The sequence below is a fragment of the Crocuta crocuta genome, unplaced genomic scaffold (assembly GCF_008692635.1).
Source record: "Crocuta crocuta isolate KB4526 unplaced genomic scaffold, BGI_CrCroc_1.0 scaffold30, whole genome shotgun sequence".
NCBI classification, from domain to species: domain Eukaryota; kingdom Metazoa; phylum Chordata; class Mammalia; order Carnivora; family Hyaenidae; genus Crocuta; species Crocuta crocuta.
The window spans coordinates 4,565,472-4,592,397 of record NW_027528345.1 but is presented as its reverse complement, the minus strand read 5'-3'; the positions used below and the strand labels follow the sequence as shown (position 1 = coordinate 4,592,397).

General features: G+C 37.0%; 1 protein-coding gene across 1 annotated transcript in view; it reads left to right on the top strand.

The window, feature by feature from the left end:
• ADAMTS20 (ADAM metallopeptidase with thrombospondin type 1 motif 20) overlaps positions 1–26,926 on the top strand; it is a 164,072-nt gene that overhangs the window by 115,312 nt on the left and 21,834 nt on the right. The window contains exons 29-36 of the mRNA XM_077753231.1: positions 6,570–6,737; positions 15,602–15,775; positions 15,854–16,024; positions 20,042–20,242; positions 20,947–21,076; positions 21,511–21,605; positions 21,691–21,785; positions 22,509–22,642. Coding sequence (XP_077609357.1) covers positions 6,570–6,737; positions 15,602–15,775; positions 15,854–16,024; positions 20,042–20,242; positions 20,947–21,076; positions 21,511–21,605; positions 21,691–21,785; positions 22,509–22,642 — 1,168 coding nt within the window. The remainder of the gene's footprint in view (positions 1–6,569; positions 6,738–15,601; positions 15,776–15,853; positions 16,025–20,041; positions 20,243–20,946; positions 21,077–21,510; positions 21,606–21,690; positions 21,786–22,508; positions 22,643–26,926) is intronic.

Below are 26,926 nucleotides of genomic sequence, written 5' to 3'. Positions count from 1 at the left end.
TGAATAATTATTACAATGACATGAATGTAATGTAAGCTTGCTGGATATATTAATAATATATTTCTTTGTCCCTTAAACTGGTAGTCAAAACACTTTTGCAAATCAATCTGACTTTAAAAAATTTTAAATGTCTGGAGTTGCAAACTTTAAATTAATCAGAGGCAATTCAATAGAATATGAAATATTTCAGTAGTGATTATTTTTAAGACCAAATGCTGTCTTGGTTTATTAAACCTGCATAGTCAAAAAATGTAACAGGTTAAAAAGAATTTTCAGACTCCATTTAGTTTTAAAACTCTACGTATAATCTTTCAGGAAATACTATGAATAGGGTCACTGTTGATAGATTTAGTATCTTACTCTTTAGTGCACATATGCATTGAATTAAAGGAACAGTAGCAGTACTATTTTACAGAGCTGACACCCTACTCTTAATATGCGTATTTTGTCTTTTTTGTTTTGTTTAAACACAGGGATACTCGATTCTATATTCTGGCTATTTATTCTAACTACATTAATGTTTTACTTCTCTAATGAGGAGTTCTGTTTAAAATAGTGTTCCACCAATGTAGAGAATGCCCCTAATTACAGAGTAGTTGCATAAAATATCTAAAATTTTACTGAAATTAGGCTTTTCTCTTAGATATGTAGATGCTACTGGCTTCTTGAAGATTTCAAAGACCATGCTGTTCCTGGGTTCAGATGCAGCCTCTTTACTTTACTTAAAGAATGTTATAGGCTTCTTAAAAATAAAAAAGGATAGATAAAACATAATGCATGTACACATACACACAAGTGTTTTATTCCAGAAAATATCTAATTTATGGTCTGTCTTGATCCAAAAAAATTGTTATTTCCCTATTAGGTCATTTCATAGATAAATCTTGTTTTGTGATCGTGTTGTAAGGACATTTACCATAATCAGCAAAACATTTAAAAAGGTCTCCTGCAAAATAGTTATGGTCAAAATTTTCCATTAAAAATTAATCTTTGCTACAGAAGCATATCACAGTTCAGCTTTGCAAAAGATCAGAGATAAATAATACATGTTCCTATGTTGAGAAATTTGTCGATACTTCTGGAATTGGCACTTTAAGGCTAAGGAAAAGACAACTAATTCAGATTATTTCAAGAGACACTCCAATACCTGATTATATCATTGTGTTTAAATCAAAACCACTCCATTTTATACACAGTCGTTTGATGCTTCTTCAGGCACATTTGATGGAAATGATTTCTGGTTTGTAATAAAGCATATTCGGATTTAGATTTGTAATGTGCAATGATTGCATTCCTGAGAGTTTGGCTCTTCTAGAGCAAAATGATAGTGTGAATGTTTTTCTCACCTGGTTGTGGATTTTCCTGGGTTGTAGGTTGTCTCAGGAAATGGGCTAATACCTGGCACACAATGAGCAAGTGGGTAGATAGGATACCCAGACATATGGCTGTGGGCTTTCACATTTTCAGCAGATAACTATGGTCCTTGCTGTCAGGAGACAGATGATTTGCTAGCTAGAAATAAAGCAAAAATTCACTTCATCCAATTTTTCCATTTTTATTGAGATATAATTGACATCAATAAAAAAAGTTTAAGGTGTACAACATAATGGTTTGACTTCTATTGGGAAGTGATCACTGCTGCAAGTTTAGTTAGTATCCATCCTCTCATATAGTCACAATTAAGAAAAAGCAAACATAATTCCTTGTGATCTCTTACAATTTATTCTCAACAATTTCCTATATATATTATAGCAGTGTTAACTATAGTCATCATGCTGTATGTTACATCCCTAGTGCTTATAAAGTCTCTACCTTTTATCACCTTTCTCCAATTCCTCCCTCTCACCTTCCCCACCTCTGGTAACCACAAATCTGATCTCTGAGTTTTTTGGTTTTTGTTTATTTAAGGCTCTGTGTATAAGTAAGACCATACAGTATCTTTCTCTGAGTTATTTCACTTATCATAATGCCCCTAAGATCCACCTATCTCATTGCAAATAGCAGGATTTTCTTTTTCTATGGCAGAAAAATATTACATTGTATACATGTATACCACAGCTCCTTTTGTTATTTAAGTGTATTCATTTATTTTGAGAGAGAGAGCATGTGAGTGGGGAGGGGGGTAGAGAATCCTTAGCAAGCTCCATGCTATCAGTGCAGAGCCCAATGTGGGACTGGATTCCACTAACCATGAAATCATGACCTGAGCCAAAATTGCTTAGTCAACCAAACCACCCAGGTTCCCCTACCGTAACTTCTTTATCTGTTTATCCATTGAAGGACCTAGGTTGTTTACATGTCTTGGCTTTTGTAAATAATGCTATGAATGTAAGGGGTGAAGATATCTTTTGAAGTTAATGTTTTCCTTTGGATAAATTCTCAAAATAAATGGATCATGGTAGTTTTAATTTTTTGAGAATCCTCTATGCTATTTTCTATGGTAGCTGTACCAGTTTACAATCTCACTAGCAGTGCACAAGGGTTCCCTTTCTCCACATCATCGCCAGAATTAATTATTCTTTTTTGGATGATGGTCATCCCAATAAGTGTGATGTGATATTTCATTATGCTCTTAATTTTTATTCCTCTGATGATTAATTATGTTGAGCACCTTTTCATGCACCTGATGGTGATGTTATCCATTTCCTAGAACTGGAGTTAAATAAACCTCATTTCCCTATTTTGTTTAGTAATTTAAGTTTCTAGAATCAACATCTTTCACAAACTGTCAATTAATTTCCTCCTTTGTAATATCTCTACAAATAAAATAATAATCCACACCTCAAATATCAAAAGTAATCTTATTCTGGAATTATGTACAACTTTAGAAACAAGAATAGACTTGTTACAAAAAGTGAATCATATTAGAACAGTTAAGGAATTCCACCTTTCCATTTTGAAATTGAAAGTGCCGTCCAACCTGCACAACTCTGGAGATTGTATTTCATTTTCAGAGCTTGCAAATTCTATGTTTGTTTCAAATTTTCTTTTTTCCTTAAGTAGACATTTGTCTTCACCTGGTTTACAGGAATAATCAGTTCAGGTTACTTGTATTTAATGTCACCACTTCTGAAGTATATTGTGTTCTATTTTTAGTATTCTACAGCATTCATGAAAATATCTCAGAATTTAAGACTATATTAACTAAGAATGATAGGGGTGATTTTTAAGAATTCTTTTGATGAGAATGCAGGAAAATACACAGCGTTAGTAAAATCTCAAGGGAGTAGGATGGTATCAGGAATATAAAATAGAGAAAAACAAAAAATTGCTGGGGTACCAAAGAAAAGAATTGTCATGTTTGAGTATTCCTATCAAGGAGCCAACTTGTGGTATCTTTGCAACTCAGAATGTATTGTGGTTTGAGAAGAAGAGGGTAGCATTTCACTAGTTATTCACTTTATGACAACCTCATTCCAACTAAAACATGATTCTTTGCATTACATGGTCTCTTTTACTTAAATCATATAGAAGTTATCAGACTTAATATACTTACTCCTCTTCAAATCTTGAGGAAAAAGGGCTCTACTTTAAAAGTGCAACCAAGCATAATTTATTTTGCAATTCTTTGTACTTTTTATCTATCTTTCCTAGAGAACTTTGTGCTCATAAACCAGTAAATATATTCCAAGGGATTTCAAATGTGTTAATAAATTACCTTAGAGTTTAAGAAAAACAAAAGGAATTGCTTACACCAAAGATCAACATCAATTAATCAGCCAATATTTACTATACCTGCCTTTTTGTGGGTGATGTGGGTAATCTCTAAAAGGTCCTCGACCTCCAGAAGTCTGGGTAGATAAAGAATGTGACAAAAGTAGAAAATGATGAAGTGCTAAAACCAGAGTGAGACTCAGAAGGGATCAGAGAAGTGAAAGATTGATATGTATTTACCTTAGACATAGGATTGCCTTAGAGCTTTAAGGATAAATTACATTTAGCAAGCATCAAGGGAAGTGATTAATTGAGGTAAAAGGAAATAATATGAATTAGCCACTCTTGTTGAGTGAATATGTCACATTAAAGAGAAAGTTATTATATTATGCCTAAGTAGAGCAAAGGTGTGTGTTGAAAAGTAACAGAATATAAGGTCAGAAAGGTATGTTGACTGAAATTTAATGGATCAAGAAAGCAGGAAAGAATATAAGTATTGATTTACTATTGAAGGCAGTAGAAAGCCATTGTCCATTTTTGAGTAAAATAATGTTTAAATTTATGTTTAATAACAGTATTAGTTGATCTTGGGTTAGAGTAGGAGAGAGTATTCGGTTTTGTTAAGAATAATCTTTGATAGTGTACTGCAATGTCTGAGTTTATAGTTCCTGCTCATAGAAGAACTATATTGCTGAATTCTAAAGCAGAATCTTCAGTATTCCCCTTTACGGTACATAGTTTAATAAATGAACTGGTCCTTTTTATCCAAAATATCAATAATTTCCTGCATATTTACTGTGAAATTCTTTGATTCCTGGCACTGTTAGAACACAGAATTTTACAAAACAGACACATGGGCAACGTCCAGAGAAGATTTATTAAACAAATATATGACCATTCATCTTTGTCCATTGACAAGCTTACTTCTTCAAAACTGACTTTAAATATCACCTTCTCCTTGAGTACTTATCAAACATCCCAGAAAGGAATGGCACCTTTTCAGAATTTCTTAAATTGATAATTTTTATTGTGTTATTTTAATTGTCTTTATATCTTGTGTTTTTTTCTGATCTTTATTGGATTTAATATTACCTAGATCTACTTTGGTATTATTGATTTAATAGATGGTATGTGTTATTTAGACTATACATATTTTGAGAATAAATCAAGGGCAAAATCAAAAGGTGTTTAACAAATCTGTGTCTTCAACTCTGAGTATATGGTAGAAACTCAATAATTCATAGAACAAGTAAGTTACTAAATATTTTTACATCTTCCATAAGAACAATTGTGTTGATCTTAATTATCCACAGTAATTCTTGCTAACAGGAAGAGTAATGAATTCTTTTCTGTTCTAAAGATCCAAAGCTTAGAAAAAATAATATATACCTCAGGAGAAAAACATTTTTTCCATGTGTGAACATGTATATACACTTCTTGATGATATATGCTTCATACTCAATAATATGTAGTGTTTCTGGTATAAAAGGTAGCATACTCTTTGAAAAACAGATAATGAAGTCAAGAAACAGAAGTACCCAAGTCAGAAAGAGCAGAGCAAATAAGTAGATCCAAGAGAGAAGGTCACCAGGAAAAGAATGCATACTTAACACAAGTTACAAAGATCCCTTAAAGATTTTCACAGAATTAAGTGTGTTCCTAGTGACCTGTAAGGTTGTGTTAAAGAGAACATTCCAGATATGATAATAAGTCTTAATAATCAACACACTGAATTAAATTAATTCCCTACACAAATGAGATGTAGTATTGCAGATCATATAAAATGATAAATTATCTTCCAACTATTTTTTTAATTTAAAATATTTTAAGCATTTAATAGTCTGTATCTGATAGCCTCACAGTCTTTGAACTGATAGATAAAATGTATAATATATTATCTAATCTCACAACTCAGTGTATGTTTCTAAATGAAACCATATGTGAACAGCTATCTCGGAGGTATGATAGGAGTTGTCTGGAATCCATGTTTTTGCTTAAATTTTCCCTGGTACATATATCATGCTGAAAATTGCCAACATCCTGAAGTTATATAGGAAAACAGTAGAAAAGGAAGCTAATATTTATTGAGGATGTACCATGTGTAATAGGACTGGATTAGACCTTTCATATTCTTTATCTCATCCTTATAATGAAACTGTAATATGTTATTATCCCCACTTTATAAATGAAGAAACTGAGTCTTGGACAGGTTATGAAAAGTGCCTCGAGTCACCCTGGTAGTAAGAGGCAGAGCTCTTTCAAAGAGACGAAGCTCTTTCCACAACATAGTGCTAGCCTCACTCATTACATGGCAACTGGCTGAAAAATGAAGTCATTGTTTCACTTATATCTTTATAGAGATTTCAGTTATCTTTTTAATGAATACATTGGAGGGTTGATTGTACAGAAAGATATTTTTCCAGATTGATGCAAAAACCAAACCTGAACTGCAGTTAAAAAAATACATTCTCAGTCGCAGTTCCCTGCATTGAGAAATCATTTCATTTTCTTTATACACCCTAAGCATACTTTGCGGTATGGGAAACATATGGGGTTAAAAATAGAATAGGTTGTAACTATACAAAATTGAAATTAAATGATCATGTGTGATAACAGGAGTTAGCTTCAGATAGTCTTTAACCTTAAGAAATCTAAACCATTTATGTACCAGAAGAACACTTGGTATACTGTAGACAATACTTTTTATGGAATTAATGGATAGCCTATGTCCATCAATGTACTTCAATGTCCATTGATGGTCCAGGGCAGATGGACAAATTTTAAATTCTTTCCAGTTAGAAATATCCATGTATATCTTAATGAAAACATCGAAACAATGATGTTTTGATTGCTTCATTTTGTACATTTTAAAGATAATTAGTCAAATAAATCAAGTGCATTCATTTATTTTCTAGTGCTCAGCTTCTTGTGGTAAAGGTTTGAAGTACCGCGAGGTGCTTTGCATTGACCAGTTCCAAGGGAAATTAGAAGAAAAATATTGCAGTCATCTACAGAAACCTCGAACTCACAAAGCTTGTAGATCTGTCAGATGCCCTTCATGGAAGGCCAATAGATGGAAGGAGGTAAGTATTTTATAATTATAAATGTATTTTTGCATTTAAAAAGAAAATCTCAAATCCCTATGTTGAAATAACCTTAAAAATTTTACTCCACTAAAATGTGTTTTACTCTGTTACACATGATTTCGTACTATGCTCTGGATTAATGTACAGTGTTAACATTGTTAATGTTGATTTGCTAAGTCTGTATTTAAATAACAAATTAGTCCATTAATTTTTTGTGACTGCTGATGATCATAATATTATTTCAGGTAGTTTAAAAGTAAAGGATAGATGATGATATATATAGTGACGTTCTTGTTTCCACATCAAAATCTTGGATTTTGAGCTAAGGTTACATTTTGGAGAAGGGACCGCTAAGTTCTAAACAGGATCATAGTTGGAGTTGTTTATGAGTTAGGAACATGTCAGAAATAGGTAGCCTGGGCTGGTCTAAGGCTAAAGTGGACACATCTGGAAAGACTCAGCAAAAATGAAGCTGATGTACACCTGAGATCCAGACTGAGGACTCAGTTTATAAAAGAAGGGTGATTGATACCTGCCCTGGCATACTCAGGGAAGTAAGCCTACAGTCTAAATGGGGGTGGCATGCATTTGCTCGTGTTTGTCAAGCAAAGACCAGCTTGGGAAATAGCAAAGAAGTAAGACCATGAATGGAGTCTGAAATGTTCACTAGAATAATTACTGAGGGCCTGATTTTAATGGGGATAGTCTTTCAGCACAGCCAGTTGGCTGCTCTCAGCAGGGTGCTTAGCCATTTCTTAAAGGGCATAATCCGGAGAAGGAAAGAGAAACTTCTCTTCTGCTGATGCAGCTTCCTTGCTTCTGTGTAATGTTGGAGCTGTGTCTGTTAGGAAGATAGGGGTTAAGAGAGGAGCCAGAAGTGGGGCTCCCCTCTGTTCTTCAGTGATCGTCATTTACTTTGTGATGTTAGAGCCTTGCTACAGGGCATCCGCTTTAAGTGACGCTGTGTCAGCACATCCATGTTGTTGAATAAAAAGCTCCCGAATTGTGTGAGCATCTCAGGTTTCTTTGTGGAAGAGATAGCCTTGTCCAAAGGTTCAAGGGCTAAGAATAGTACTTAATATTTGAAAATTGGGGGCAAAACTCATTCTTGAGCATTTGCGTCTACATTGAATTTTGGTAAGGTAAATAAAATTGTTTTTCATGCTTTAGTACAGGCCACGATTGAAAAGATTTCCCAGTAACCTGTTTTATTTTAATAATGCCACTACTAGCTACTAAGTAGTTCAAGAAAGAACCCCTGGGTCATTCTCTTTCTCTCTTGACTCCACAGTCAGTCAACAGGTCCTCTCAATTCTCTGTTTCAGGGTAGTTTATCACCTGTTCCCAGATGTGCAATGGCCTTTTTGCAGGTGCAAAGTATTTTTGCCATTATTTACTTGCATAGAGTGTGAGCTCTAGAATAACTCAATTATTATTGTGTCTCTTAATATCTCCTGTGACTGACCATTGCCTTTAGATGGTAAGTCTACAAGCTATGTCTACTTCTTCAGTATTGTCTCGGGTCACTGAGTCTTAGGGACAATGAATAACATGTTCACTAAGAACCTAACTTAGTATTGAGCTAAATAATTCTTATCCCGAATAGTGTGATTTAGTTCCAAAAAAAACTTTCCAACTCTGAATTTATATATTTGTTATGTTTTTGCTTAAAATCAGGGTTTGCCTGAGGCACCTGATGGCTAAGTTGGTTAAGCATCTGTCTTCGGCTCAGGTTGTGATCTCACGGTTCATGGGTTTGATCCCCACATTGAGTTCTATGCCAACAGCTCAGAGTCTGGAGCCTGCTTCGATTCTGTCTCCATCTCTCTCTGCCCCTCCCCTGCTCGCTCTCTCTCTCTCAAATATAAATAAACATTAAAAACATCAGGGTTTGCTTACTTCATCTGCACCAAGATGTGGCAGAATAATGGCAAAGTGGCTTTCCCCCAAAGGGTGAAACACTGTAAAGTCACTGCACCCAGCATGTGGCAGAGGCTTCCTAATTCTGACATCAGCCAGGAACCACTAGGGGATGGGATGGAAGTGGGAGAGACTTTGACTTCTTGGCCACCAGCAGTCCTGTTGAGCCCCAGGATTCTCTTGCTGTGCAGCTGCTGTGGTTGCTATTCATGAGGGACAATTTCTGACCCTTGACCTCCAGCCCCACAACAGTGAATCAATCACCAGTGATAACAAATGGGCCTTGGCTTACCACCAAGTATGAAATTATATAAGACTCACTAAACGAATATGTTTAAGGGGTTTCTAAGATACAGATATGAATATTCAAAGATTATAAAAAAACACAGATGCTTTTGTACAGAGTCTGCTTTCTTCTCTTTGAATTGGTTTTCCTTGTCATAGAAATTAGTTTCATACACCCACACGGTCCCCAAATCTCTTCCAGAAACAAATGACCGTTTGTGAAGTCGTTGGCTTTTGATTTATTCTATAAAAAGTACCCACATGAAGTTAACAATTGTAGGCTGTCACTGCACTACATGTAATAATATATTCAACAGAAGTGTAATTTCAGAAGTAGTTACGAGCTAATCACCAGTTGCTACTCTGTTCCAACCATATAAATTGCAACATTGCTTTAGTATAATCACTCACTATAAAATAATTTCCTTTTATTACTATTTTACATTAGACCTTAAGTGGAAAGACTCATTTAGCAAATTGTGACCACAAAGGTGCTCCAGTGAGTTTTGAAGTTATACTCTTCATTTGGTATTTGATATCATTTTTCAATGAAAGGACTTAGTAATTTAGTTTAGTGATTGCTGCTGAAGAGCAGCCAGCATTGGTGTACAGGGCCATTTGTCCTCTCACTCCAGATGTATACTTTTAGAGGCAAAGTAAATACTAGAATCATTTAAAAAGAAAAAAAAATTCCCTCCACTTTCTGAAGCCATAAAAGTTCTTTTGTTCTATTTTAAACTTAATTTCACTTATTTGAGAATACTAGTTTTGCTTATATTTTCAGGTTTTTAAGGCTGGCCTGGTGCTGGAGTCCTCATTGTTTCATGCTCCATTTACTTAAGTCACTACCATTGAAATGTGGTTTTTTATGTTCGGGGAAAAAAAAAAGTACAGAATTCTTGCCTCCCCTTGATCATGGCAAATCTGCTGGACAACTTAGAAAGATTACCTAAAGGATCTCGCTCAACCCTACTGAATCTAGAGCCACATGATATCAACCACTTGCCTGGTTCCCCTTCTCTGAGACCCATCATTTTCTTTCCAGTGTTTTAAGATCAGAGCTGGACCAAAGGTGATAGAAGTTCCTAAATCTCACAGGTCTATTGACTAGTGCCCCCTCTCCCAAAGCCCCTGAAAACATTTTTTGAAACTATGCTAAATGCCAATATTTTAAGTGATTTTGTATTTCTGTAATTCCATATTTCCAAAATACCTAAATCCATATTTATGTATTTTCAACAATTTGTGATGTATACATACATATCTCTTATAGCCTAAAGAGATCGTAGATCTTATCTGGTCCTGATAGCCTCTGACCAAGAGCCCAGAACCTCTTCATCTCTTGTCCCAGGCCAAGCGATGTTCCTCCCAGTGAAGATAGGCTGGAGCCCCAGGACAGGGAAGATGTCTTTTTGCTCTGGGGCTGAGTGAACTATGCTTCTCCATCTTTTCTGGCTGGTTCTAGCCGTTCTGTTTTTGCATTTCTATGCTGCCTGTTCATTCTCTTTCTCCTCTTTCTTGATACTTAAGATGGCCTTTCTTTGAGTGGGCTGAGATGACTAATTCTCCAGTTGAAGGCATGTATCAATGAAGTTTTCAAGGCAGAAATAATGTTATCTCTGCAAGAAGAGTGAAAACTTGGGAATAGAAAGGGAGCCACCAGGGACGGTCACTTCCCAACACTGTGGGAAGAGGCAACAACAGCTGAAGAAACGAAGTTGATTGTAGCTGCTCAGGCCAGGAAGTTGGGGGTGGGGAGAAGCATGTGGACACAGGTCTATTTGAGCTTTCCCTATGATAGTTGCTATCATAAGTATTTCATTATTATAATTATATATCAGGTCATCTTTATATTTCCTTAGCAATGTATTGCCGCTCTTACAAGGGCACCTAAAGTCAACAATTGTAGATTGTCACTGAGTTACACATAGTAACACATTCAATAGAAATCTAATTTCTGTGTGTACTGAATTCATCTCAAGCTTATTTATGTTAAAAAAAAAGTATGTTGCATAAGTATAAGTTATATATGGATTTTACAGTTTATGGGAAAATAACAGTTTAGTTGATCACATATTAAATATGATGTAGTTTCTTAAATTACTAGCAACACATGAGGCCACATTAATGATGGATAGCATTCAAATCTTTGGCACAGATCCTGGGCAGATTTTTGGAGCAGTGCTTATTTCAGGACCCACACTGTAAGAAAAGCCTTGAAAAATTCCTACATCCCCAGAGAAGTACAGTCAAATGGTTACAACTATTCTATGTCAGTTCCATTGTGTCCTGTTACAAGTAAGAAAAGTCCTAATGATGGGTGGCTTAAACTCAAAGACATTTCTTTACATAACAAAACCAGAATGTCATTGGTTTTAAGCTTGATTCAGCAGCTTTTAAAGGTCAGTGTGCTGGAGTGGCCTTTCTGTGATTTTATTGGTCAACTCCTACTGGTCATAAAATAGCTGACACAGTTTTAGGACTTACCCCTTCATACTTTCTCACATGAAAGTGAATATGCATTTGTTCTGTGTCAGAAAGGAGGACAGATCCCGGATGGTCAGTAAATGTTTAAAGAAGACTATTTCAGCTTTAGATGAGGATCTACTAACTTTAGAGGCACCCAAAAATGGAATGACTGCTTTCAGGATATGGTGAATGTACTCAGGCTGAGGGTATAAAAGTATAGGTAGGTTTGATGGTCATTCATTTACTATTGCTGTAAAAGGAATTTCAAAATTGTAGATGAATTGTTATATCTTCCTAGAGTCTTTCCTAACTCTAAATGTCCCACTATTGCTAATACTGCTGCTACATTATTGACTCAGTTGAAATAAACCACAGTTATGAATAACTATGGTGAAATCGAAAACTAAATCTGTTATTAAGAAATTGGGGCGCCTGGGTGGCTCAGTCAGTTAAACCGTCCGACTTCGGCTCAGGTCATGATCTCACAGTCCGTGGGTTCAAGCCCTGCATTGGGTTCTGTGCTGACAGCTCAGAGCCTGGAGCCTGCTTCAGATTCTGTGTCTCCCTCTCTCTCTGCACCCCCGTCCCCTCGCTTGCTCTCTGTCTCTCAAAATAAAATAAAGACATTAAAAAAATAAAAAGAAATTATAGGGGCACCTGGATGGCTCAGTTGGTTAAGTGTCCTCAATCTCAGTTCAGGTCTTGATCTCTCATGAGTTTAAGCCCTGCTCTGGGCTCCACAGTGGGTGTGGAGCCTACTGAAAAAGTTGTCAATAACGTATCAAGAGACAAGACATCATTATTTGAATTTTAAATAATTTATGAAATAGCTTGGTGAACCTAGTTTTGCATGCACATTCTAACATTTCTAATGTAGCTAAAATGACTGCAGTAACTGTGGATTGGCAAAAGGTCACCTTCTCCAATTCCGCTGTCAAGTCTTTGAAGTGCTAGTCTGTGCAGTTACAGTATATTACATATAAATAGGGTGTTTGTCTGATTTTTCCTGTCTGAATTAAATTATGAAGTGTTGGTGAGTTAGTGCATTCAATATCTGTGTTATACTTGTAATTCTAGTCTCACATTGCCTTCACATTAGTTATCTGGGTTGTGAAAAAAGATAATATGTAACACACTTATAAACCTGGAGTTCTACAAAGCTGCTAGGTAAGGGTACATATTTTAGACTTAGAAGTGTGCCTTGAGAGGTCATTCTAAGTCACTCAACTAAAGAATGAGTAATCATATCTTGACAGCATCCACCCCTGTAGGGAAAACTGGCCAGGCAAAGGTTCTGCTTTGGAATCCTTGAATTTGGAGTGCCTTTGACATATCTATGTAGAACACACATAAAAGTTCTTGTAAATACAAAAAACATTCTTGTAAATACATGAAAATGTAAACATTGAGGTCAGAAATAGGATCAAGGCTGGAGAGAACAGAGTTTAAAAATTGGTGCATAGAAGAAATAGCTCAGTGTTCAGAAGGTATGAAGAGAAGCAGGTTATAAACAGAATCCTAGAATCTGCTAATATTTAAGGCTGAACTGAGAAAATAGTCAGGTAAGGACTCTGAGAAGGGCAGTCTAAAAAGAGTAGAGTACTTGGAGCCCAAGAGGATTTCAATCCCAAAGCCAGAATGGCTCAACAGAAAGTGGTCGGTGCCGCTGAATGTGTCCATGAGATTAAGACAAGATTTGAAAAGCTTTTTGTTGGATCTGGCAGTTAGGGTTATTGATGACATTAGGTTAAGAAATATTTCATGTAAGCCATAGATTCTCTTTTCTTTCTTTAAAAAAATTTTTTTAATGTTTTATTTATATCTGAGAGAGAGAGAGAGAGACAGCGTGAGAAAGGGAGGGTCAGAGAGAGAGGGAGACACAGAATCTGAAGCACACTCCAGACTCTGAGCTGGCTGTCAGCAAAGAGCCTGACATGGGGTTCGAACCCATGAACCGCGAGATCATGACCTGAGCCGAAGTTGGATGCTCAACCGACTGAGCCATCCAGGTGCCCCTCTCTTTTCTGTTCAAATCTAAAATTGCATCAATTTGCTTTTTGCTAATTCTTATCTTTAAAAAATTGAAAAACAAAAAGTTACTTGTTTTCTTTCAAGCAGCAGGCCATTTTTTTTTCCTTTTAGGGAAGAGGTTCACAGGAGTAGTTACCCATGGTCACGGTAGAGTTTTCTAAACATGTGCCATGACCAAGGGACCAATAAACCACTGTGGTTTATTGAATTTTAGAAAATTATATTTGTCTGATAGAACAACTTGCTAAGCTGTGTTTTGTGAATTCTTTTTTTCCAGGGTTTTTTTTTTCAGGTTTAGAGGCAGGAAGTTTTCCAAATATAGTTTATATTTCTGAAATTATCCCTGGAAAATGTTTGCAGCAGCCTTATTTTACAGGTTAAACATTTTCAAAGGAGTTTCAGATAAGCTAAACTATATCCAGACATTTTAGTCTACTTAATATTGTGCCCTGCACAGAATACATATTAAATTATTGTTTTCTCCATACAAAGGAGCTGGTTTTTGTGAAAGCACTCAGTGAGGACAAAATTCAACTGCTTAAGCATATAATGAAGGCATATGTAAACTATGTAGATATGTATACTGTTCTTCATAGGTTAAAACATACATATAAATTCTTTCAAGTCAGTGTTTACTGCTTGTACATGTAAGAAACTAAATATTCAAGTCCATTTAGAATGAAATGCTGCAAGAGTCTATAAAAGAAGTTCAAGTCTACAAGGTGAACCAAGTTCTTAGCTTTTGTGGAATCTAAATATTTTTTCATTCATGGTAAATCCATATTCTGCAGGTTTACATTTATTGTTGGGGAAAAAGAAATTTTTTACTCTGAGACTCCTGAAGAAACAGAGTTTGGTGTAGGACCTGATTTTTTTTTAAGTTTTATTTATTTTGAGAGAGACAGAGACAGTATGAGTTGGGGAAGGGGAGAGAGAGAGAGAGAGAGAGAGAGAGAAGGAGAGAGAATCCCAAGCAGGCTCCATGCTGTCAGGGCAGAGCTGGATGTGGGGCTCAAACTCATAAACTGTGAGATAATGACCTGAGCAGAAACCAAGAGTCAGGTGCTTAACCGATTGAGCCACCCAGCTGCCCCTGTAGGACCTGATTGCTTACCCTTACAATATCACAGCTGGGAACAGTGAGGCGACCCCAGATATTTCTCAGGAAGACTTTGAATCTCTTTCGGAATAACACAGAGTAAACCAAACTCATAAATTAAATCAGTATCACTGGGCGTTCTCCATACTTCATTAATGTTGGTATCACAGCTCTTGGTTGTTGGCAAGCTGTGCTGTAATATGAGCTGGCATTCTAGAGCTGCAAGGCCGGGAGAGGTTACCAACCCCTTCCCCATCCCCCACAGGGAGTGCAAGGACAGCTCAGAGTCTGGCATCAAAGAACTGAACTTCATCTTGCCTTCTAGAGGCAGCAGCTCAGGCAAGTGACTTACCATCTCTGAGCCTCAGGTCCTCAGGGCTGCTGATCAAGGTAGAGCTATTGTCAGGCATAAATCTAGGGACACAGTTTACAAAATTTTACTAATAACCCAAAATCTTTGAACAGATAAGAAGGAGACCTGAGAGCTATGACAAGATTGTCGAAGTTTACAATTGGTACAACCAGCTTCCCCAGTCACTTGTCCATTGAAACACAGTCATGAATCAACAGATTAGCAAATATTTGGAGCCCCAAACTGTAATGGTGCAAGTATAAAGATGAGTATAACACAATCTTGGAATGTATATCTCCCTGAAAGGAGATTATGTGTATAGTCTAAGGATTTAAGTGATGTTTAAAAGCAATGAAATAGAATAGTTTTGTTGTGCAGTGAGTTTTGTAGACATTAAGAATGTTTAAGTCAGAATAGTTTTCACTTGGGATGGAGTGTCTGGTATAACTTGTCATATAGCTTGTCATGGTATCCATAAGGCTTGAGCAGGTACCGCCATATAAAAATCTATTTGGATACTTGTATAGATGCCTCACACCAGACAGTCTTAAAAATACTAATTGCATGTATTTTCTACCCAATGCCTGATGCAATGTCAGGCTATGTTTCAAAGAAACAAGAAAATAGGCCATGGCACTCTTTTGTTATCTTTCCCTAATTCGATATTTGTTAGCTAATTGTTCAACTCCCTTGGCTTCTTTGTAGTGTTCTGTGACCTGTGGTTCTGGAGTTCAGCAAAGGGATGTATACTGTCGACTGAGGGGTGTTGGTCGGGTGGCTGAAGAAATGTGTGATGGATCCACCCGGCCTGATTTTCAGCAGCAATGTAGGCATCAGGACTGCATACGATACCAGTGGGTGGCAGGAGAGTGGCTGAACGTGAGTATTGAGAAGTAAACTTTCAGAGACACTGTTACGTAAATGAACGTGTTACTCATTTTGTCATTGCCCCTCTAGTGTTCAACGTCATGTCATAAAAAAGAGACACATCGGCAAGTGATGTGCATTGATGCACAAAACATTCAAGTGAACGAGAGTTTCTGTGATCCTTCAGCCAGACCTCTTTCAATCAAAAAATGCAGGAACCCTTCCTGCAGGTATATTGTGGTAACAGGAGACTCATCACAGGTAAGGCAAAGAAAAAAGTTAAGAGCTTTTGCTCCTGTAAAAAACAACGGAGTCTAAAATTTGATGTAGTTGAAACTGGGTCTAAATTTGTGGATGCAGATAATGGTATGCAGAGCAATCTAAGGAATGGAACCACTGATGGATGGTGCACATGGAGTGATAGCAGCATGTATGTTCAACTCTGGATCATTTCTAAGGTGTCATTTGGGGCCAACTGTGAAATTGACTCCCGGGAATATTTGGCAAACTGGCCTTGTGGGGTTGCCTGCTGTTTACAAACAGCTTTTTTGAGGTATAATTTGACAAACAATAAATCACACATGTTTGAAGTGTATATACCCATAAAACCATTACCATATTCAAAATGGCATTTCCATCACCCCCCAAATTTTTCTTGTGATACTTTATAATTCCTTCCCCTCTCTCTTCCACCCACAGTAACCTAATCTGGTTTTCATGTTAGTGATCCCTCACTATATTCTTTTGCATTTTCTAGAGTTTTATATAAGTGGAATCACACATATGTACAATTTTTTGTCTCATGATTTTGTGACCCTAAGTATTTTGAGATTCAGTCAGGTGTAGTATGAATCAATGCTTTATTCCTTTTATTATTGAACAATATTCCGGTATATGTATATCTGCAACTCAGTTAAAATCTTCTGTGATATCTGATCTCCCATTAATCCCCATGCAGTCTTTTTTTAAAAAAATCTCAGACACTGTAATTTCTATCTTTGGAAGTTTGATTTCAGCTTTTTTTAGATCTTCCATGTCTCTGCTTCACTTTTTGAATATGCTACAGTTATTAGTAAGTCTTTAATGTCTTTCTCTGAGAGGACTCTAGTATGTTCTCAAGTTTCTGTAGCCATTACCATGATCTAATGCTAGAACACTTTATCACCCCAAGAAGAAACTCCATACACATTAGTAGTCATTTCTCATTGCCTTCTTCCTGCTACCTCCAGCCAACCTCTTACCTCTATTCTGCATTGAAGGATATTCCTGTTCTGGGCATTTCACATAAATTGAATCAATCAATATGTGGTCTTTTGTATACGGCTTCCTTCACTTAGCACGGTATTTTAAGGTTCATGCATGATGTAGTATACATCAGCCATGATTCCTTTTTATGGATGAGTAATATTCCATTTTAGGTAGATGCTACATTTTGTTTATTCATCACTTGATGGACATTTGGGGTGAGCTGCTTTTGGAGAATTCTGAATAATGCTGCTAAGAGCGTTTGTGTATAAGTTTTTTATGGATGTTTTCAATTCTCTTGGGCAAATACCTAGGAGTAAAATTGTGGAGTATTATGATAATGCTGTTTAATATTTGAGGAAATTCAAAACTATTTTCCAAAGTTGCTGCACCATTTTGCAATTCCACCTATTTTACATGCTTGGAATAAATCTCACTTGGTCATGGTATATAATCCTTTGTATCTGTTTCTGGAACAGTTTTGCTGCTGTTTTGTTGAGGACCTTTGTTTCTACATTCATGAGAGATATTGGTCTATAGTTTTCTTTCTTTCTATTTGTGTGTGTGTGTGTGTGTGTGTGTGTGTGTGTGTGTGTGTGTGTGTGTTATCTTTGCCTGGTTTTGGTATGAGGGCTATACTGGCCTCATAGAATTAGAAAGTGTCCCTTAACTCTTCTTTCTTTTGGAAGAAATTTGGAAAGGTGAATGCTAATTTTCTTTAAACATTTGGAGGAATTTACCAGTGAAGCCTCTGGTCCTAGGCTTCTTTGTGTGTAGTTTTATTTTTTTTGCTTGTTTGTTTTATTAATTCAATCTCTTTTCTTGTTACATTTCTGTTCTTTCTCCCTCCAGTCCAGCACGTACGGTTGATGCCATCTTGTTGTTTAGTGACTTTTTTTGAACTCACTGTAAAGCCTGTACTCTTTGTCACATGTAATGACTGAAGTTTTGCTTGATTAGTTTAATTATGAGCTAATGATTGGGTAGTGATTTCCTCAGACACCTGGAATCAATCTCCAGCCTTTGCCAAGAATCTCTGTTTGTGCTTAACACTCAGCCAGGCAGTTGACAACTCCTCCTTAAGCTTATTGTCCTGCTTTTGTGCACGGCCTGGATGTCAACCAAAAGTGAGAATGTAGGCCTTTCCCAGGTGCTTCCTGAGCAAGTGTGCAGTCTTGGACATGAACACACCCCTATGCATGTCCACAGCTTTCTAGATTCTTGTGAATATATTGGAGCTTTTCACTGCCGTTATAGACATCTCATTTCCCAGATTTCCCTTTTAAGCTTTTTTTAATCTAGCTTATTTTTTGCTTCAACTGTTATCCCTGCTCTGGGAGCTGCAAAGTTAAACACTGGCTTTTAATTGGGTTCAATAAATGTCCCTAAGAGGAAAAAGGCTCTTAGCACTGGGCTTTTAGCTCTGAGTCAAGTCAAATAAAGACAGCCCTGCAAGTGGGATCTTCTAGAAAGCCATCAGCAATTCAAGTTATGATAGTTCTATGGAAAAGAGGCTTTAAAAAATGTCCAACCCAATTGTTCCTCTCTTCTTCTTTCATGAAAACATGTTTTCACCATGTTTGCAGGGCTGATGATTTTCAAGGCTACTGTGGAGCTAGAGAGGGGGAAATGGGTGTAGGCTAAGTCAAAACACCACAAAGCTCCCTCTTCATCCTGAAATTTAGGCTTGTTTATTAAATAAATGCTTCCTGGATTGTTGCAAGCCTTTCGTTAATTTCCAGAGTTCTGGGAAAATTAATTCTGACAAATTTTGCCAGTTTTCTCATTGCTTTTATGGAGGAGAGAATGTTCAGAGGTCCTTACTTATCACTCCTCCCTCTTGGTCTGTTTTGATAGATGGCTTTTTCGCTTCATTATGGGTTATATTTTCCTGCTTCTTTTCATGTCAGTTAGTTTTATAAATTGCATATTAGACATTATGAATTTTACCTTTTTGGCCTTTGGCTATTTTTTTTTTTACTCCTATGCATATATTTTGAGCTTTGTTCTGGAATGTAGTTACTATGTCTGGAAACTATTTGATCATTTCTTGTCTTGCTCTTAAGACTTGATAGGTCAGGCTAGTACGTTGTTTAACCTAAGGTTAGTTATTCCCCTCTACTGTGGCAATACTTAACCTATTGTCCCATGTATATAAGATTCTCCAGTCTGGCTAGAGGGAACAGACAGCATATTTGGTCTCATGTGAGTACCAGATACAGTAATTTCTGGTGAGACTTTTGGTTGGTCCATTCTTTGGCCTCAGTTGGTGTCCTCACATGTATGTGTACACTGGTCATAACTGTGCCGTGCCCTTGTGTTTCCTTTACTTGTTCCAAGACCTGGAAACTCTCAAGGTAGTAGGCTAGAGCAATGATAGGATCACTTGTTTTATTTCCATCTCCCGCGTATCACTATACTTTATTGCCTAATGTCCAGTGTCTTAAAAGCCATTGTTTGATATATTTTGTACAGATGCTTCTGTTGCTTCAGGTTATAAGACAACTTATTTATTGTCACTCCATTATTGCTGGAAGCAGGAATCTATTTGCTCACTTCTTGATCTTTCATTATATCACTTACCTATTTTAGTCAAATGGTATATCACATTATATATATTAAGATAAATGTGTGCTAACTTATATATAGTTACTAGTAAGTTAAGGCTAATAAATGTTCTTTATTTTAGATAAGAAACCCTTATATGTTCCATTTCTCTGAAGCTGTGCCTTTCAGGAGATAAAGCTTCATCCAATTAAACTATTAGCAGTGTAATGGAAAACAAAACCAAAACACATAGGCACTACAAATAGACTGTCTAGCTGGAGTCTGCATCCTTTCCATTTATTGGTACAACTCTGGAAGTGTTGCCTAATGTCTCTGAACATTTGTTTACTCATCTGTAAATGAGGCTAATAAATTAGATTATTGTGGGGATAATATAGCCTACTGTATACTAAGCACCTGGCAAACAGTAGGCTCTAATTAAGATTAAGGGCATCTTTTCTCTCCTTATAATTGTGTATTTTTCAGTGTGCAGGTAACTGCGGATTTAGTTACCGACAAAGGATTACATCCTGCATTGCAGTCTGGTCTACTGAGAAATATAAGCTTCATCAGCTTTGGCCTGTAGACTATCGAGAGTGTCCTGTTCTGCCTTCTCCTCAGGTTTACAAATGCAATTTTAGGAGCTGTTTGCATGTGGCCACTTGGAAAGTTGGACAATGGAGCAAGGTCAGTATATAATTATGAATTTAAAACCTTTTGAGTGAGACTTTCTAGGTGTAGGATGCCTGGTAATCTGCATGTCTAACTATATCTTAGGGTTGTCTCATTACCACTTTTGTCTAAAAACCACTATTATTTACTTGTATAAATATCTCTTTTTCTATGCTTGTCTGCTTCTAAGAAAGGACCATAACTAATAACATTGCTGTTCCTCAGAGAACTTTGCACAGTGGCTTGCATTTTGAGTAGATGCCTAAGAAATATTTATTGGCTAAGTGAAGAAGTAAATAGATTGGATGTATGAGTAATGAAAGCCATTGGTACTATATTCCATTCTCAATTTGATAGAAAGCAAGTGAATGAATATTGCCTTGCAATCTTAGCATCTAACAATGAGAAAAAACTCTGTAGTCTTAATAACCACCACCAATTAATGCAAATCAAGTATTTACAAAATACTGTTGATATAACTATACAAAATAAATGAGAATAAGACAGTAACTGAGAAATAATAGATTCTGGCTCATGCCTAAGGATTACTCTCACCTGTGATTGTTCAGCCTCCAGGATATCTTTGTATCTGCAATAGCTCTAGCCACCACTGATCATCAGTTTGTTCCTAAGGGTCCTACTCTGAGAGGAGAATATACAGGCTTTCTGACTGTATTATCTATCATATACTTCACCTTGAAACTGTACCCTGTTCACAGTGCTCAGTGACTTGTGGAACTGGGAAAATGGAGAGAAGAGTGGAATGCATGGCCCTAAATGGTCGGTCCAGTAATTTATGTTTAAAGCATTTAAAACCAGATGCTCAAAAGAAATGTTATGTCAATGATTGTAAGTAATAGACTTTAAAAATCTGCCTAGTACCTAAATGTTACTGGGAAATTTTAATTAAAATCTGAAAATAGAAGTGGTTGGGTGGCTCAGTCGGTTAAGGGTCCAACTTTGGCTCATATCATGATCTCACAGTTTCTGAGTTCGAGCCCCGTGTTGGGTTCTGTGCTGACAGCTCCAAGCCTGGAGCCTGCTTCAGATTCTGCGTCTCCCTCTCTCTCTTCCCCTCCCCTATTCTCTCTCTCTCTCTCTTTCTTTCAAAAATAAATAACTTTTTTGAAATTTTGAAAATAAATATTGTAATAGTCATACACTTCACCAAACAAAATGTCTATTTTTTTCAGAGTCTAACAATATTTGTATGATTGAGCTAAATTCATGCTAAGTTTGTTATGTGTTCACTGTCAACAAGTTGTATTCATTTGTTGTTGAAGGTAAAACATTTACCAGCTGCAAAGAAATCCAACTGAAAAGCAACATTACCAAGGATAGTGACTATTACCTTAACATTAAGGGAAGAATAATAAAGGTATTTTGAAAACATTTTGTATTTGATTTTAACATTGGCTATTGACTGGAAAAACATTTTCCAGATGTTTGCATTTTCCCTTTAGATCTATTGCGCAGGCATGCATTCGGAGAACCCCAAGGAATATATATCATTGGTCAAAGGTGAAGAAGACAACTTTTCTGAAGTGTATGGTTTTAGGTATGAGATCTTGGCTTATCTGTGCATGTTGATGGTCCATCAAGAGAATTAGAAGTTCCAGCTTTCAGAGTGATACTAGAATAGCTCACACGTGGGACAAGTAATTTGGGAGCAGGTGGACATGTTAGGACCTAAACAAGATGGTGTCCATGACTGTTTAATAAAGACTTGAATATTAACATGGGCTCACAGAGGGTGAATTGTGGGACAACAGAGAAGAGTTCAAGAGCTTTGTGTATTTTAATAGAAATAAAATTAATAAGGGTGCTTGGGTGGCTCAGTCAGTTAAGTGACTGACTCTTGATTTCATCTCAGGTCATGACCTCATGGTTTGTGAGTTTGAGCCCACATCAGGCTCCATGCTGACAGTGCGCAGCCTGCTTGGGATTCTCTCTCCTCCCTCTCTCTCTGCCCTTCCTTAGCTTGTGCTCTTGCATGCTCTCTTTATCAAAATAAATAAGTAAACTTAAAAAGAGAAAGAAAATTAATAGTAGTAAAAGCTAGGAGAACTATAACTAAAATATTTTTCCATAAACCGTGATTGAATTTCCCATAGAGAATTATATGTTAATCTTAGGTGATTTTTATACCTTTCTCATTCAACTTACTGACACTATAATATTGAAGAGTGTATCTTTTACCCTCCCACGTTCACAGTTTACCTTTATCTACCTGATGGGATAATTACTGCATCACATTAAAATTGTTCTAATGTTGTTTCAGACTACTAAATCCATATGAATGTCCTTTTAATGGAAGTAGGAGGCAAGACTGTGAGTGTAAAAATGACTACTTGGCTGCTGGACACACTGTTTTCAGCAAAATAAGAATTGATCTCAATTCCATGCAAATTAAAAGTAAGTGCTGCACCTGTAAAATGAAAGGCTTCTATTTGCTAATGAAATTCAAACAATATGCTGGTGTATGTTGTAGCCAGAGTATAGAGAATGGCCTCACATTGTGCAATAGTTACCTAATTTTTTAAAAGAGATGTTATTAGCTACCTAATTCCTTTGCAGTGACATGGACCATGGAGATCCTAAATAAAAACATAGTGGCAATAATGCCTTCCAGGATATGACCTGCTGCCTTAAAATCCTCAATTACATTAAAGACAAGGAAGTTAATATCCTCAACATAGCTGTATAAGCTTTTTTCAGGGCTTAGAGTGATAATTAACATTGGTTTCAGTTCACAATCTGTCAAGTATTTTCCCATCAATTGTCTCATTTGATCTTTTTTATAACTCTGCACTAGTCAAGGCAGAATTGGTTCACATTGTTGCAAGTGATGAAATTAAGATGCACTTACAAAGTTTTTAAAAATTTTTAAATGTTTTTTTAAATTTATTTCTGAGAGAGAGACCATGTGAGCAGGGAAGGGTCAGAGGGAAAGGGAGATACAGAATCTGAAACAGACTCCAGCCCCTGAGCTAGCTGTCAGCACAGAGCCTGATGTGGAGCTAGAATCCACGAACCCTGAGATCATGACCTGAGCCAAAGTCGGACGCTCAACCGACTGAGCCACCCAGGTGCCCCAAGATGCACTTATAAAGTTAAGTGACTTGTCACAAGTCATACAGTTAGTGACTGGCATGTAGAGATAAAGTCCTGCCCACAAATCCCATATTCTAGACCTGCTGCCTTTCTCGGAAGTAATTCGGAGTATAGCCAAATCAAACATATTTATGAAGCCTGATGTAACTGTATATGATGCAGGCTGCCATCCTGGAAGTTGCATTTCTACAGGAAAAGGCAAAGAAGTTCATTTCAGAAACAAAAACTCTAAACTGCTATTGAATCACCAGTACCTCCTAGCATGATGCATAAACTATAAAAAGAAAGAAATCATTGGGATGGAGGATGCATTGAGTGCATAATTTCTAAATTATAGTCATATGATGAACTCTTATTGTTGGTAATAATAGCTACCATTTACTGAACACCCACTGTTACTGCAGTGGGGAAGCATTATACTGTTACATTTACAATTCTGGAGTTAGAATGTCTGGGAGTAAATTCTTCGAATCCATTTACCAGTTACCTGACTTTGGGCATATCTCTTTAAGCCTAAATTCCTTCATCTGTAAAGTGAGAAACTGCCTCTCAGGATTGGGCTTTCCTTCTTCCTTCCTTCTTCCTTCTTCCTTCCTCCTTCCTCCTCCTCCTCCCCCTCCTTCTTCCTTTCCTTCNGCCTTGCATGTAGTAAATGCTTTATAAATACTAGTTGTTATTAATAATGTATGGTGTAGCATTGCTAAGTACATAAGGGGAACTTGATAACTTATTTGCTGATTATTAAGGTGTTATAATTCATTATTTTATTCAACAGCCCTGCCATTTGCCAGGTATTAGGCTGGGTACTGAGGATACAATGTTAAGTGCATACATTTTCAACTCTCTATTTTTCCTCATATTTGGGTGTCAAATAACAGTCTTTTAAAAAAATTTTTAATGTTTGTTTATTTTTGAGAGACAGATCATGAGCAGGGGAGGGTCACNGTAAAGTGAGAAACTGCCTCTCAGGATTGGGCTTTCCTTCTTCCTTCCTTCTTCCTTCTTCCTTCCTCCTTCCTCCTCCTCCTCCTCCTCCTTCTTCCTATCCTTCTTTTCCCCTTTCTGGTGATGATTAAAAACTAATAATTGTAACATATCTATTAAGTGCCTTGCATGTAGTAAATGCTTTTNATCTGTAAAGTGAGAAACTGCCTCTCAGGATTGGGCTTTCCTTCTTCCTTCCTTCTTCCTTCTTCCTTCCTCCTTCTTCCTTCTTCCTTCTTCCTTCCTCCTCCCTCCTCCCTCCTCCTCCTCCTCCTTCTTCCTATCCTCCTTTTCCCCTTTCTGGTGATGATTAAAAACTGATAATTGTAACATGTCTATTAAGTGCCTTGCATGTAGTAAATGCTTTATAAATACTAGTTGTTATTAATAATGTATGGTGTAGCATTGCTAAGTACATAAGGGGAACTTGATAACTTATTTGCTGATTATTAAGGTGTTATAATTCATTATTTTATTCAACAGCCCTGCCATTTGCCAGGTATTAGGCTGGGTACTGAGGATACAATGTTAAGTGCATACATTTTCAACTCTCTATTTTTCCTCATATTTGGGTGTCAAATAACAGTCTTTTAAAAAAATTTTTAATGTTTGTTTATTTTTGAGAGACAGATCATGAGCAGGGGAGGGTCACAGATACAGAATCTGAAGCAGGCTCCAGGCTCAGAGCTGTCAGCACAGAGCCTGACATGGGGCTTGAACTCACATACTGCAAGATCATGATCTGAGCTGAGGTCAGACGTTTTTAACCAACTGAACCACCCACGCACCCCAAAAAAGTCTTGATTAAACATTTCCCCTGTGCTGCATTTGCAACATGAAACATGAGTGTGGCACCGTATCCACTGCTCTTCTCACTGTGCTCACCTTAAATGCATGGCTAATAAGCTCATGAGAACCCTTCATGCTGCTGAGTAATCCTGTTACCCTTCCCTAGTTTATTCCCACCCCCAACCCTGTAGATGCCTAACATCTTCTCTTTTAGCTGCAAATTTCTAAAATTTCTAACACTTCACCTTATCCACTCATTGCTGATGATTTTGCTTCCTATCTCATTGAGAACATAAGTAAGAACACATGGAAGAGGATTTCCATAACTACCACCACACCATCTGCAACCTACCCAAACCTTTACTTACAGACTTCCTTCTCTCCTGCTTACTGTGGGTGAACTATTTCTGCTCCCACCTAAGGCAACTCTCTCTTATGCTCTAAGCTCATCACACTGTACTTACTCAAGAACCTTTCTCAGCAAACTTTCCCTTCCTTCTTACATCATCAATTCTATCTCCATTTCTCTAAACCCAGTGACAAATTTTGGTTTTCACCTCACTTGATCTATCAGCAGCATTTGACAAACAGGTTCCCATGCTCTCTTCATTTTGTGCCTGACCTGGCCACTGTCTCCTGACTTTCTCACTGTTTCTCACCTGGACTGGTTACCATTCATCTTTATGACAATGCATGTTGAAAAGTGTTAGGACACAGTCACCCCCTTGGTAATCTTTTTATGTTTATAGATTTCAAATGATGGTCCCAAATATATATTCTCCAATTTGGACTGTTTCCCTAAACTCTAGCAATATTCATCTCTTGACTCAGCAAATCCACATGAATGTCTAACAGGTCTCTCAAAGTATCTAAAACTGTACTTTCCGTATTTTTTCCCACATCCACTCCTTCCATCTCAAATTTTTATCATTTTAGTAACTGGCAAGTATAGCCTCCTAGTTACTCCAGCTAAAATCTAGCAATATGTTAGCTCCTCCCTTTCTCTCATACCTGCATACACTCTATTATCAAATTCTGTCATATGAATCTCTAACATGCATGCTACCATGGACTGCATCATGTCTCCCAACATTCATGTGATGAAGCCCTAATCCCCAATGTGATGGTATTTGGTTAGGGAGAGATAATTAGGATTAGATAAGGGCAGGACCCTCATGATGGGATTAATGCCCTTTTAACAAAAGAGGAAAAGACACCAGAGCTCTCTCTCTGCCATATGAGGACACAGCAAGAAGGATGACCATCTGCAAGACAGAAAGAGGGCTCTCACCAGAAACTGACCATACGGGCTCACTGATCTTCACATTACAGCCTCCAGATCTTAGAGAAATATTTTTATGTTGTTTAAGCCACCCAGTTCACGGTGGTTTGTTAGGGCAGCCTGAGCTAAGACACATATCAAATATTACTCTCTCCTTACCTCATTGCTACCATCTTGGTGTGAGTCCACACCATTTTTTTTCACCTGGATTACCATGCCTACTAATATTGTAGTATTCCTATTTCAGTATTGCATGGCTCTCCCACCTCCTGACTTAGATTCTCAACAGAGAAGCCAGAGTGATTCTATAAAACATAAGATGTGTCATATCTTAAACACTACCCCATTTCATCTTTTTAACAATCCTGAATTCAGATCAAAACTCTCCAAACATGATCCATCTGACTCAGGAAAATCAAAAATCCTTTCAATGGTCAACAAAACTCGACATGATGTCTCTGCCTCCATACTTCTCTGCTCTCTTTCCACACTCTTTTTTTTTTGCACACTCTGTTGCCGACACACTTGTT